The following is a 14214-nucleotide window of genomic DNA, read 5'->3' on the forward strand; positions in this document are numbered from 1 at the left end:
TAAACAATGTGTTACTCATTCAGTGTTTGCTGGGAGATAAAAGAAGTGGGGCTCAAACAGAGTGCTGCTGACAGCAGCTTAAAGTTTGGTTTGGGGGAAGGAGGAAATGAAAATCAAATCCAAGAGGTCACACATTATTGAGATGAGTGGCACAGTTCTGTTTTTATTGGCTCCAGCTCTACTTCAGTCAGGCAGCGCATGTGTTTTCCCTTTAGCATCCAGGAAATAGGACGGGCCAAGTGTTGGCCAGAGCTCCCGATAAACTTGTGGCTTGTTTGCGTTCATTTTTTGGGATGATGGATTTGCTCAATCACCCATGGCTGTCACAGCTGGCTTTCAATCACAGGCACACCCCAAAGAGGCCCTCGGCTGCCAGGACCCAAAGAGGGCTCCCAGCATCTGGTAAAGATAAAGCAAACTGGTGGTAATTTCTAATGAAAGCCATACATTCAGAGCTTTGCTAGTCTATGGCAGAACACAGCACGAGATTTAGCCTAGTCTAAAAGTGGAACAATGTAAATAGATTTCATTTTTTCTGTTTTCTAAATCCAAGTCTATAAAAGGCCATTCATCACATAATAGACAGCGAATCAACCGAACTGTCTCTGAAGTATTTTTTAATAAATAATCTGGCTTTTCTTTAAGAATTAAATGGGTTTCAGGTCATGACATTTCCACTCATCTGTATATGTGTTTGTGACAGTGTTCCTGGGTCGGTCACTGCTCAACTGATTGGCAGCTGAGTGGACCAGGAGGCCAGGAGGGCAGGGTAGGAGGTAGAGAGACGGGCATCAAAGGACATGTACTCAGTCAGGCTTAACAAATGCTCCACATCTGATAATAGCCAGTATCTGGTGTGAGGGGGTCAACATGCTGTGCCACATGACAACATGTATAGACAGCAAGCAGGAACACTTTCAGTGTAACACCCACAGCCTGTTTTTATCTCTCCCAACCTAAGATGTCATCACTCACATATTAAAGTATCTTCAGGGCAGCAAAACCCCAGTTGTCAGCCCTCACTGTGTGTGTGTGCATGGCAGATAATTCTGTTAATTTTTCCCTGTGGATTGGCCATGTGACGAGCCCCCAGACCGTTCTGGCTAAAAAAAAAAGTTGAGCAAGAGAGAGAGAGAGAAAAGATGTGATGGTTGTGACAACCACAAAGCCATATGTGATTTCAGATGCTGGACAATTCCTTTTTCTTCCATTGCTGCTACTGAGACACACCTATGTGCACACGCGCACACACAAATAGAAAGAATCAATTTTTATTTTATTCATTTATTTAAAAGACAGAATAAAGGAGCGAAGGTCGCGGTGCAGACGGTGGTTGCTACAGTTTCTAATCCAAAGCCTCTGGCGATCTCTGCATGAACTCCATTTCTAGTCTGCAAACAAATTAGCTTTTTTTTCCTCCCCTCCCCCCCGACTTCTATCTTGCTCTCTCTCCAGTGAAAATAAGGGGAAATTCAGGTGAATAAAATCTATTTGTTCATTCGACTTTTTTTTTTTTCTTTCCCAAACTCAATTTTCCCTCGGCATGCTCTTGCTCGAGTGTATCTTTTCTTTGCTACGGTCTCGCCAGCAATTCATTAGGCAACAGTCGTTTAATTTGTATCATTAGAAAACAGTGTTTCCTAAGGAATATGGCACGCCACTAAATCTGATCCAGACAAAGTACTACTTTTTTTTTTTTTTTCGGCCGCACACAAGCTGTGGGACTTGTTAACACACACCTCACACCATACAAGTGTTTTACTCTATTTCTCAGAAACAAACAAAGAGAAAACAAACAAAACATAAAAAAACATGGTTTAATATCTTAACATCTCTTCAAGTGTTATTACACTTATAGAGAGCAGTTCTTCTTCTGGGCCCCCGATTTTAATTATGCAACAAATGTTTGACTATCCAAGTGAAATTTGCATGAATATTTATACCAATTCATTTGTTGAGTGTTGATTGTAATTACATGGAAACATGATTTATTGCCAGGATTGCTGTGTTAGCCAGCCAGCCAGAGAAAGAAAAACTGAGAAGAAATATATAAATAAATGCAAATTTCCACACAGACACACACGGCAAAATGAAGCCCATTTTTCCAAGTGGCTTGTGGGATATTTCATTATCAGAAAGAGACTGTTCCACAGTGTGTGGCTGGCAGAGATTCAGAGGTGCTTACAGTGAGTGTCTCTGGATGACAAAATCACAAAGAAGTTTACCTCTCTAAGGTGACCAGTCAACACCTGCTGACAGTGTCTCCCACATTTTTGTGTATGTGTGTGCTTACATTTCCTTTGTCATTCGTTTTCTAAAGATGTAGACATACTTTCACGCATACCAAATATCTGTCACTATGATAAGAGCCTGACATAATTTTTTGATGCCTGCCTCTCAGACGGAATGACAGGGTTGGTTGGGTTATGGATAGATGTACAAATTTAAAGTGCAGTTTGTAATCACTGTGGCTGATAACAGATTTTACTTCATCAAGTGAGACAACCGGAGAACAAATGGAATGGCGTTGAGAGACGAGAACATGTTTGAATAATGGGTCTCTGTCCTGTTTAATATTCACGATAGAACGAGGAAACAAGGAGGACAGAGAAAGGAGGGAGGGGTAAACAGAAGATGAAGAGAACACAAGCGAGTGATGAGGTCCAGCAAGGGGCAGGAAGAGAAGATGTGCAGCAAAGAAGCAAGCTCTTACTGTGTTTGTATCTAATTATTGAATGGCATTAGCCATTTGTTATGCCATTTATTCCGGTAATGACCGAGCCTGGTCTTTCATTCCTTGCCTTGTGCTCGTTCTCCCTCTTTCATCCCCCGTATCTGCCTTTACCTTTGTGCAACGCTCAGACGAGGATTGAGATGCAGAGAGAGGAAGGGAAACGGACTGAGACAGTGAGAAAGAGGCCCCAGCTTTAATGACATGCTCTGTTAGTGCTTAACTCAGGACACTGTTCAGTAACGTGCTCGAGCAGACTACACATATTGACAGCATGAACCCTCAGTTCATCTAGCAAAAACCTTTTGTGTGTGTGCATGTGCTTACATTCAACCGAACCGGTGTTCCTGTTTGTATGCATGAGTCTTTGCCTTTTGCAATTTCGGTGTGTGGCATCAAATTAGACTGCCTGCAAAGCCGAATGCTTGCTCACCTCATCCTCTTTTTGTGGGCAAATAAACAAGTAAACTGTGCTGGTGCATTCTTGCCTCCATAGCTTTATTTAATGCACAGGTTTAGCCAGATGCCATGTCGGCTCAGTCCCCAGAGCTTCAGGTGAGCTCACAAAAGGCTCCAGCCTCCTCCCTGCACCTATAACAAATGTTTGGGGTGAGAGAAAGGCACGACCTTGTTTGTGGGAATAAAAGGTCTTTGTTGGCTGCTGTGATAGAGCAGATGAGGTTATGTGTCTTATTTTTGGATCAGGAAGATGCCATCACAGCCATCACTCGGAGTGTTAAATGAGCCCTAATAGTTGTGTCTTTTAGAAGTAGCGAACACTCTTCTACGACTCCTACAACAACATTATAGCTTCCTTAGCCTTACTTCCTTTTCCTTACCTATGTCTATACTCTCCTCACCCGAATCTCATTTCTAAAATCCAGACGACCCAACTCCCTAGCTACGTCTAACAATAAAAGAAACTAAAAAAGTAAAACATCCCTTTTATAGTGACCCCCGGCCATTTGGTTTCTCTTGTAGCCGTTTCGCCGAGTGACCTTCTCGGTGGTGAGCCAGCCCCAGGACCCTCACCAGCAGGGATCGCTGCAGAGCTGCTACGACAGCGGCCTGGACGAGTCGGAGACACCCAGCAGCAAGAGTTCATCGGGCCCCCGGCTGGGCGCCCTTCCCCTGCCTGAGGACAGCTACGAGAGGACAACGCCGGATGGCAGTGTCGGTGAGGCAGAGCACATGGAAAATGGTAGGGGCAAACACTGAAAGGAGATTAAGACCAAAAGATACAGGAAGCACACACGCACATACTTCCTAGAGCATTCACGTAGCACGTCCAGTGACAGACAGGCTCACAAACACGCAGTAACATGTGAGGTTCTCTCTTTTTTTTGTTTTAGTATTTCTACTATTACGTTAACACGCCCTCAGCTGTTTTACCCTTAAGATTTTTGGCAGTGGTTAGTTCTGTAGTGGATCAGAGGGAAGTGGGGTGGCAGTTGTGATGCAGGAGCTGTTGCAACTTTTATTAAAGCTAAAACCCTTCGTACATCATGTGAAGACGAGGTCTTGGATTTATTACAAACCCTATGGTTCTGTTTCAGAAACAGGAGGATTATTTGATCAAAGCCGTTGCACAAGGGAATATATGTAACACGCATATTATTCTAGATCAACACCTTTCAGAATATCTTTCTCCTTTTAGTCTCCAGCTGGTTAGGACTTCTTTTCAATTCCTGCTGAATTTTTATTTGGCATCTAGGTCTTAGCTTGACTCAGGATAGCTTTTCTGCTGGATCTCTCTATATATGTCTTTTTGTTTTTTTGAGATAAAGTACAAGAGGTGTAACATTGGGGGGTTAATATTCAACTTCAATTGTATATAAGCTTTAGAGATAGCTGCTGTACTCATTTGCACTGAAGTGTTTTTGGCTTGAGGTCCTTACAAAGGAGTTCATTTTGCTCCAATCGGGAGATAGGACTAATGTTTTGTAGGTTGTAATGTAAAAACACTGCAGCCTAGTGAGTGGGAGCAATGGAAAAAGAGCCTATTGTAAAAGCAGTCCTTTGGTACAGTACTCTATCCTCCCTTGCAGAACCTTCGCACAGCTAGCCTGAGCTAGTTTCCTACCAAAGCCAAAGTATGTGTATCTGTGTGTGTGTGTGTGTGTGTGCGCAGTGAGAGATGGGGGTAATGGCCCCATTCATATTCTAGGAGTCTGAGGCGATGCTTAACAAGGAGTAGCTGTCTTGAGAGTGCTAAGCCTAAGTGCAGAGGCTTTCCCATTGCAGCTTAGGATAAGGATATTCAAATCGCTTAGATTCACATCCTCTCTTTTTAGATATACTTGGTCGGTAGATGATATAAATTATGCCAGAGTGGTGTGGTCATTTTAATCTTCCACTGCACCCACAAAGGGGAGCCTAGAAAAAAATGACCATAAGGGAATTATCACTGTATTAAACGCCTAGCTATTGTTAATGTGATGACCCTACAGAGCAGATAAATCTGGGCAAACCAGCCAGATGTGCACATCAAACTGGCTGGGACACTAATGTCCACAGTGACCTCTCAAATTTTGGCCTTAATCTAGATTACAGGGGATTTGAAACAATTTGGTGTGATCTGATAGGGCTACCTATTTAAATCTCCTTTTCCAAATAATAGGCATTCAATTGCTGGCCAAATCGAGCACAATCAAAAGGCTCATTTCAATTAGTAAATAATTGTGCAGGGTCAACTGATAGCAGGCAATCCAGATGATCACGACTGATCAGTCTGTCAATCAAATCCGTCTCTAGAAAAAAATAATACTGTGTAGAGTCTAGAGCTTTAAAATGTTTTACAATTAGAACACTGACCCAAATGATACTTTATTATAATCCCAGTCAATTCTGATTTCAGCTCAGTGCACAGATGTTGTTAATTCGTCTTTCCCAGAGGGTGCCATGGAGTACACGGCAGTGTTGGAGGAGATTTGCTGAAGGAACAGAGTCGAGGTCAATTCATGAATCAGTCTCCATCCAAGATAAACAACATGCTCTGCTGCTGCTTAGTATCTTCAGTAAGATCAGCTGAACTGGTCTATGTGTGTGTAGCTGTAAAGGCAGCTGTAAAAGTGAGATTGGAAGTAAGTGAGTGCATGTGAAAATGGGTCTGGTTGTTTAGCTCATTACTTTCAGCCTCAAAATAACCTTTGATTCTGGGTTTTTGCATGTATCTAGTATAGGTCCCGTGATTCGACCCCCCAAAATACCCGTTTCATGTTTTCTGTTAAAATGTCCTTACGGAAGACAGTGAACCCCTGTTTGCTTAATTATACTAGGTCACTCTAGATAAGGGCATGAGCTGAATAACTAAGTATAAAGTAAATGCAATTATCTAAGGTTAGGGCAAATATTGGCTAACTGCTGATGGAGGGAAGCTAACTACAGTCATTAGCACTCCCCCTTGTGTTGTAGCTGGAGCACACATGCACTGTCAGCACTGCATTTGCTCCATACGAAGCTTGAGCCCTTTCAGAAAATTAGGAAGTTATGAGGAAAGAGGGAGAACAAAAGTTAGCAGATGGCTTGCTGAGGTGCTCAATGCTGGCGTGAGCATCATTAGCCACAGGTAATTGCAGACATTTATGTGCATAATGCGACTGTGATTCGCGGTGAGAGTCTTGTCTCCTGTCCTGTGGAAGACCAGAGGGAAGCAAGGGAGGGCGAGTGTTGGTTTGATTCGAGGTGTGTGTGTGTGTGTAGATGAAGGGTAACAGGAAGTGGGGTCAGTCTATGAGAATTTAGACCTGGCAGCCAGAAGTGTGAGAGTCCATTTGTAAAACCTGAACATAGGGATTTTTTTTGGTCGTTAACCATGTTACTGATTCATCATGTTTGTTTCCCATTGCTTTGTGTCAGGGTGACAAGAGACAAAGCCTAATCTCCTCTTTCTGATTCTACTTTTCTAGTCAATCAATTTTTACACAGTTTGCAGAAACAAGAGTCATACACTGCAGCTGCTCGTCTGTGTCAGGCACGTGCACGTACACTCGCAACTACTGAACCTCCCTTGCCAACACACACACACACATGCAAGTGTCCATCCTAACAGACCCAGAAAAACACACACACACACACACACACACACACACACACACACACACACACACACACACACAGCTCCTCTTCCTTCCTTTCTTTCCACCCTGCACAGATGTGCTGTGGGACTGTGTTTTCCTCATCTCCATCAAGGTCAGGTTTCAAACTTTATTATTTTCTATTGGTTGACTTCTTTCCACTGGGAGTGTCAAGAAAAAAACGCCAAAAGACAACCTCTCTATTCAAGACAGATACTTCCCAGAACCAACTCAGAACAGGGAGTGTTGGGGTCACCGTGGGAATATCAACACATTCTTGACCCATTCCACCCTGCACAAACTATCAGACAAGACTCCTCCGTAGTTTCATTTTGATAGATGTTTCAGCAGAGTGGAGACTGTCAGAAGCTGCATGTTGGGAACCTCAGTGAATTTTGCTATTTCTTTACAAATGCTCCTGAAACTCTTCAATGGAAGAGTACAAATATAATTACATATCTAGCTCTAGCTACAATTTCAGGACAGGAAACGAAATCAATTTTTACCATGATTCTTGAACAGCGCCTTGCCTCATATATAGCTCAACTGTGGCATTTAGTAAATTTCGTGAAGTCTTGATCTTTTTGATGCACAGCTGGGCCCCTCACTTATTCATGAGCTTACGCCGGTGCTCATCAGATATTCATAAACGCTGAGTGTTTGGAGTCAAACACCCGATTAGACCTTTATGGATGTCAAAGAGCCCTTCCAGATGTACGATTTTAACGGTGGGTCAAAGACTTGTGCTCTATTATTGATCTCCACATTGCCAAGGGGGCAGTGGGTTTTTCAATTTTTACCGTGTTAGTTCAAGTACACCTCAAAATAACATGCTTCCAGATCGCCCTTTCATCACAAGCGAGGTGTCTGAGGTGCGCATAGTGTTTTCATGTGAAACCTCCACACGAATCAGAACAGCTCCCGGCACTGAAGGTGTAATATCATTGTTCAGTACATCAGTGCAGCTATGCACTGTGCTTTGCTTGCTGCTGTAGGTCACACTGCTCTGGATTGATCCTATTTGATCCATAGCCTGAGTCATAATATAGAGGCTCTTTTATGGAAACATGCTAATGTGTACCTTAACCTTTAACTTTATCATCACCATCCTGTACTGAATTCCTGATACATATATCAATATATGCTGGGCTGCCAGTGGCTGTGCTTTACCTGGGAAAGCAAAGTTAATGTATTCTTATTTGGACATGACTGTGTGTAGTAATTTAGAGGAGAGAGAAGTGAAGTACTTTATTCATTTGTTTTTTCAACTTTTTATTTACTCAGGATCACTAAGTGCATCTCACAGAGGCTGACACCTGACTTCATTTATGCTGACTGCTAAGACAGATGAATAGTGCAAATTTATTGTAGCCTCTAACAGAATAATAGCACATCTTACTGGCTACTAACGTTAGCAAGCCTCCCACGTTTCTGTGATTTTGGCTACCAGACAACCACCCCCCAGCACACGCATACGCACCAGACTATCTCTTTCCTGTCCTGCTGAGAAATCTCAGGATACAACTGTTGGATTACAAACATCATCATTTAGTGCTGGCTGTTGGCTTAAAAGAGGACAGACAAGTGGCACATCACAGCACTTTTCAGTCACATAGTCGGCAAGTATGTCTGTACTAATAGTGCATAAATGTTAACATACATGCACACTGGACAGTGGCTTAAATGCACGATTTTCCTGCAAATGCACATATGCTCATTCCGACAAAAACGAATTAGGTTTAGCCATCTTTTGCACACATGCACTCTTCGACACAATGAGGCATTGCATCATTTTTCAGCTCTGTGAAGCACCTCACTAGATCCCTTCAGTGTTGTTTCTCCCTAGTTCTGAAGCTTTGCCTGTTGGAATGCTGCTTAGTCTGGTTAATAATGTGCATGTGTACATGTTTTGCCAGTGTTTGTGTGTAACTCTGTTCATTAGGCAAGCCCAATTGTAGGGCCAGATGGCAAAGCAAGTTTGTTTAATTAAAACCATTCATATTTCAAGAGCCGAGCAGCAGCAGCGCTGGTCTTCGGTCTGATTTCCCCCAACTTGGTGGAGATATGTGTGTATGTGTGTGTGTGTGTGTACCCAGCAAAGAGCAATGTAGTGAAAAATCACCCAGCGGAAGGCACTTGCACTATCAGTCAGCATGTTACACATGCTTTGTCCCCCCTACGCCTTCCCCAAGGATACAGTCCACGTGCATGAGTTAAAAACACTACATTTATTTGAAAATGAAAAAAACGGTAACATCTAAAAAGCACACAAAAGGTTTGAATGCTTGTACATATTGCAGCAGGGTTTGTATTCACTGTGTGCCTGCAGTCCTCTGCTGTGTGCCTCTCAATTCATTTCCATCTGTCCCTTATTCCTCACCCCATATTTCTTCTTGTGATATCCTCAGGCGAAGCAACAGCAAGGGAGATAGAAAGAACAAGAAGACCTGGTGAGATGATGTGAGAGAAAGCACTGAGGGGAAGGTAAAGGGAAGCATGGCAAGGCAGAGTAAATGAGTAACACACTGCATGGGAGCTCAGAAATGAGTCGAAGGATGGGAGGTTGGAACAAGACCAGGAGACACAGAGAAAATTAATAAAAAAAACAGAAGAGAGCTGGAGAATGAGAAACAGAAGGAAAAAGTGAGGGATGGGGGTTACATGCATGGAGAAGTTGCCAGCAGGGAGTGGCGGCTGACAGAGAGATGATTGATCACTGCTCGGCCGGAGCAGACAGGTATTCAAATCATACCCCAGTGTCACATCCACAGTCCTGTCTTCCTCCTCACATCTCTCCACACAGGCGCGCCCGGACTGTAAAGCCCACACAGGCCAGTCGTAACCCGCACAACACACCACACTGACAAAATTAATACCTAGAAGAATACCTGCTCCGACCATGAAATAGACAGACCTGAAGAGTCTGTGGGGAAACCAGCGATAGTACATTTATGCTTCCTGTTAAAGGAAGCATAAACTGCAAAAGAAGGTATTTCTTCTAAACCTATACTTCTCTGTAGCCACAGAGAGAGTTTTGTTTTTATTTTTGAAGGTTTTGAGATATCCACCTCTGAGATTTCTGTAGCCAACGCACTAAAATGGATGTGAATGTAATTTTGCTTGAGGTGCTTACAGGACTAAAAAAATCTGCAGCTGAAAACCTCAACAGTAACATCTTTCTCCAGAAACAAAATCAACTCTGGATAATCCACAGGGAACACTGTGGAGAGTTTTGGGTGGAGTCTCCTCCCAGTGGTCACAATATGAGTAAGATGATGGGATTTTTAGACTTAGTGAATTACTAATTTGACCACTTTAAGCTTCTAAAAACCACAGACAAGTTCTGGAGATTTCTAGAGAACACTGTCAAAAACCAACAGGAACAGATATATTATGCGGTGGGCAGACACACATGTAATGTGGAGGCCCTAGTGTGGATAATGGAATTGTTGCTGCGGTATTTTGTGTAGCTAGAGGCGGGCTGACACCCACTCCTGACAGAGATTAAAAAAGCCATTCATCTAGCTTACAAACACTGATACACAGACAAGCATCACACCGCAATGATGTCCATTTGGGCCGAGGAAGAGGAATGGTTCAGACACTTCATGTCGTGCAGCGTATGCACAGAATATCAACCAATCTTACACAAAAAGGCAGCAAATACATCTTATAGCTGTTAGTGTGATGCACCTTCAATAAAAGGGCCACTCAAGTAAGGCAGCCATATTGTTTCAGAGGGAATACTGTATGTGTCGAATTTTACTCCAAAGATCGGTGGTTCTCCTGGGTGCACAGTTTATAAAGCACAGGCCAGAAGATAGAGAAAGAGAGCAGAATGCTCTTTCATGGCACTGCAGAGACATGACTGTATTTTCAATGAGGGCCTACAGTCATATGTGCTGCGATGTGCATTTTGTGCCTTTTTAGGTGCAACGAAGCAGTGACTAGCAATTTGGCTTGTCTCCAAATGGCACGGGCATTTGTTATGTTTAGAATAAAATCACTTTCTCCAACAGCTGTTAATTTGGAACGCACCTATCCTTTTCCCCTATATTTTTCCCTCCTCACAGCTCCGTGATATTATCACTTCTTGGCTGGGGTTTGTGTGTCAGGTGTAACATTTGGGGGGGACTGGCAGGGCGGTCTTCAATGAAGACAATTAAACACCTCCAAGGCGCTCAGCCAAAGCCTCCCTCCTTCCCTCTGTCCCTCCTTTACTCCCAGCCACTCTGTCTTCTGCTTGTTTTCCCTCCTCCCTCCGCTCCGCTTCCCACCTCCACCCCCAGATCCCTCTCTCCTCCAACTTGTCCTGCTCTTCCTTCTCGATCCAAACTTCCCCTCTGCTGTCACACTGTTAAGATTCTATGCATGATTGTAAAGAAGATGAGGTGAACAGGTTGTGCAGAGCAAGGGATCGCAGTTGCTGGTGCATGGTGGGACATCAGGTATGCAGCACTAGGACACAGTGAGTGCCATGTCTTTCCCAGTGTGAGATCTATAACAGAGGAGGGGTTGGCTTTAAGGGATGCCAATAACTGCAAGTGGTTATTTATTTATTTGTACATGTTCTGTTCGTTAAACATGGCCTGGGCATTCACAGAAGACCACTGCAAGGTCTGGACTGTGTATAAGTGTAAATATACAGTACATACATATGTCGCTGCATGGCGACTTCACACCAGGAACATATCTGAGAGAAACACTGCGAAACCAAAGAATGAAGGCATTCTTTTCTTTTTTTTTACATTTTTTCTCACTTCTGGGAATTTGTTGACAAACACAAACAGAATTCAGAAAAACACATTCAGGTGTTCACACATTCTGTGGGCCGACACCAAGCTGGGGCCGCTCATGCATTCATTCATGTATTCGCCAAACATACCACACTTTATATACAAACACTGTCTCTCACTACTCCCTCCCCCTATCACACAGTTAAGGCACATACACAAATCCATGCATAATATCTCTGCTGGAATGCTACTCAACACATTCTTTCTGAGCCTTTGAAAAACTGGCAATTTCATTTTGTGCATCAGGAATGCTGTGCTGATTATGAAACACATCACATTTATATGATTACAGAACCTTCTGAGACAGCACAAATGGCTTGCCAGTAAATGTTTTGTCAAACCCAACTGAACCGACTAGAACCAGATGTAACCTGTTTACAGCCAATACGCAGAGCTGGTAAAGATATCCTTGTGTATGCTTCAGTATTAGTATAAACAGTGACACTGTTTTTGACCTTTATGGCAAAAACCGCAACTTGTGTACATTTTTCTGCTTATGTTTGTGCATGAACTGACAAATAGATGTTTCAGCCCTTTCCCTGTTTATCTGACATATTACGTGTGTGTGGCATCTGTCCTGCCTGCAGCTTAACCTTTGACATTTCCAGTATTCACATTGTGTTTTTCGATCTCCCACAACTTCATCCCCATCAGTGTTTTAAACTAGTGAAAAAAAATACAGTAAAAACTTTTCTTATTCTTTTGCCAACCTGTCTGGGTTCACCCACGTTTGCCTATTTGCAGAACAGATTGCTGTGCCACATCTCCAGCAGGCATGGCTGTAAACTGGCGTTCCTTCTGGGAACGGATTTTGTCAGGAAACTCCTCACTCTGCCAGCAGCGTTGGCTGTTACCACTAATTGATATCAATTAGCTCGAATTATTTAGGAATTTGACACCATGTTTGTCTTTAATCGGGGTGGTTTGATGAGTCAGAGACATGGCTAAATGCTGTAAAACTGTCAAAATACAGGCAAACAAATGCCTACTTGCTGCAGGCATTATGTTGTAAGCTAATGATAATCAGCGTGTGTGTGTATGTGTGTGTGTGTGTGTGTGTGAATATGGTCTCGGTGTGTTGTGTGGGCTATGTGGGACATAAAATAGGTTAAGAAATACTATGATATATTCCTGAACTACAGCTCTGTAACCCAACAGGGTCAGTCACTGGACACAGGTCACACATACTAACTTTATGATTAACAATAATATAGCATGGGAGGGACCAAGCATCAATGGTATTACTTTAATAATACCTATAAAGCATCTGGTAATAATAGTTAATGGATCATTTACGATTTCATACAGTTTCATGATGTATTTACTATTTTTACTCTGCAGATTTTTATATAAAAATCCAAATTTCCACATCAATAATCATCATATTTTCACCATTTCACTATGAAAAACATTGAAACAATCATAAAAGTTTAGTTTTAATTTTCTGTTTGACTTACAGATTGACTAGTCATTGCAGCTCTATCGTAAACTATATACACATATTTATTAACGGAGTCCTTATTTATTTATAAATGCATTTTCCTCAATCTTCATGATGACACATTAACGAATAAACAGCATGAGATGGAGCTGAAAGCTCTGCAAGGAATGTAGTAAGTGGACCTCCAAGGTCAAGAATGAACCTTCAAGCGGTGCTTCACAGGAAGTGGTGTGGATCGATACTGACAGCTGAAGAAAATGTGCGCGTGTTCAATCATGCATGTACAGCAAATCTGGGTGTGTGTGCACATGTCTACACATACATATGAATCCAAGCGGAGATGCGTCACGCTCACAGCGGTGCAACAAGACTACCTCGGCCCACCACAACTTATTTTTACTTCCCTCCTCCCTCTCCCCCTCTCTCAACCCTCCACTCCCTCGCTCCTCGTCTTATAAAAATAGATGAAAGCGTGTAACAATGGAAGAGAGGGATTATCCTTCCGCTCGCTCCCTCTCTCGCCGTCTCTCTTTGAGGACATAGTTAATGTGTCTCATATGGAAGAAGGGTGCAGAGATGAAGAGAGGGATTGAAATGAAAAGTAAACACAGCCTATTGAAAGGGACTCCCCTGGCCTGCCTTCCAGTCATATTAGAGTTCACCAAGTGGCTCACGCTGTGACCTTTGACTCTGGGGTTGGCTGGAGGGTTTCATAACCTGCTGCACACATGTATGTTTCCAAGCAGGAAGACACACACTAAAGGCTTTGACACACACAAAAACCCCTTCATACCGTTATATGCCTGCTTGCCCACATGCAGACTTCATTCACCTGGAGGGAAAATATACTCCTGGGTTCCTCTAGCTCTTTTCATTTGCTTTTGACTGGAGCTTTTCAAGGGATGCTTATTGTCTATGCATTAATGAATAAAAAAAATCCCCATCCCAAAGCATGTTCAATTTTTTTTTTTTTACTGCTACTGGGGGCAAAAAGTATGATTATTAGTTTTTCATACCCTGAACAATCCCTCAATTCAAGGTTTTGTCCAAGCCATCAGAATGTTGTGACTTAAAGCATTTTAATTCCTCTTAATGTGACTTTTTTTTTTTTTTTTTTTTACAAAGGCATGTCCATTTAGTCCATCAAACCAGTTTCCCTGGTGACTGCAA

At 42.7% G+C, this 14214-nt stretch overlaps 1 protein-coding gene across 1 annotated transcript in view; it reads left to right on the forward strand.

Annotated features, from left to right (window-relative positions):
* pcdh7b (protocadherin 7b) overlaps positions 1–14214 on the forward strand; it is a 100542-nt gene that overhangs the window by 44392 nt on the left and 41936 nt on the right. The window contains 2 exon segments of the mRNA XM_026292236.1: positions 3713–3841; positions 3843–3932. Coding sequence (XP_026148021.1) covers positions 3713–3841; positions 3843–3932 — 219 coding nt within the window.

Source organism: Mastacembelus armatus, chromosome 18 (genome assembly GCF_900324485.2).
Source record: "Mastacembelus armatus chromosome 18, fMasArm1.2, whole genome shotgun sequence".
NCBI classification, from domain to species: domain Eukaryota; kingdom Metazoa; phylum Chordata; class Actinopteri; order Synbranchiformes; family Mastacembelidae; genus Mastacembelus; species Mastacembelus armatus.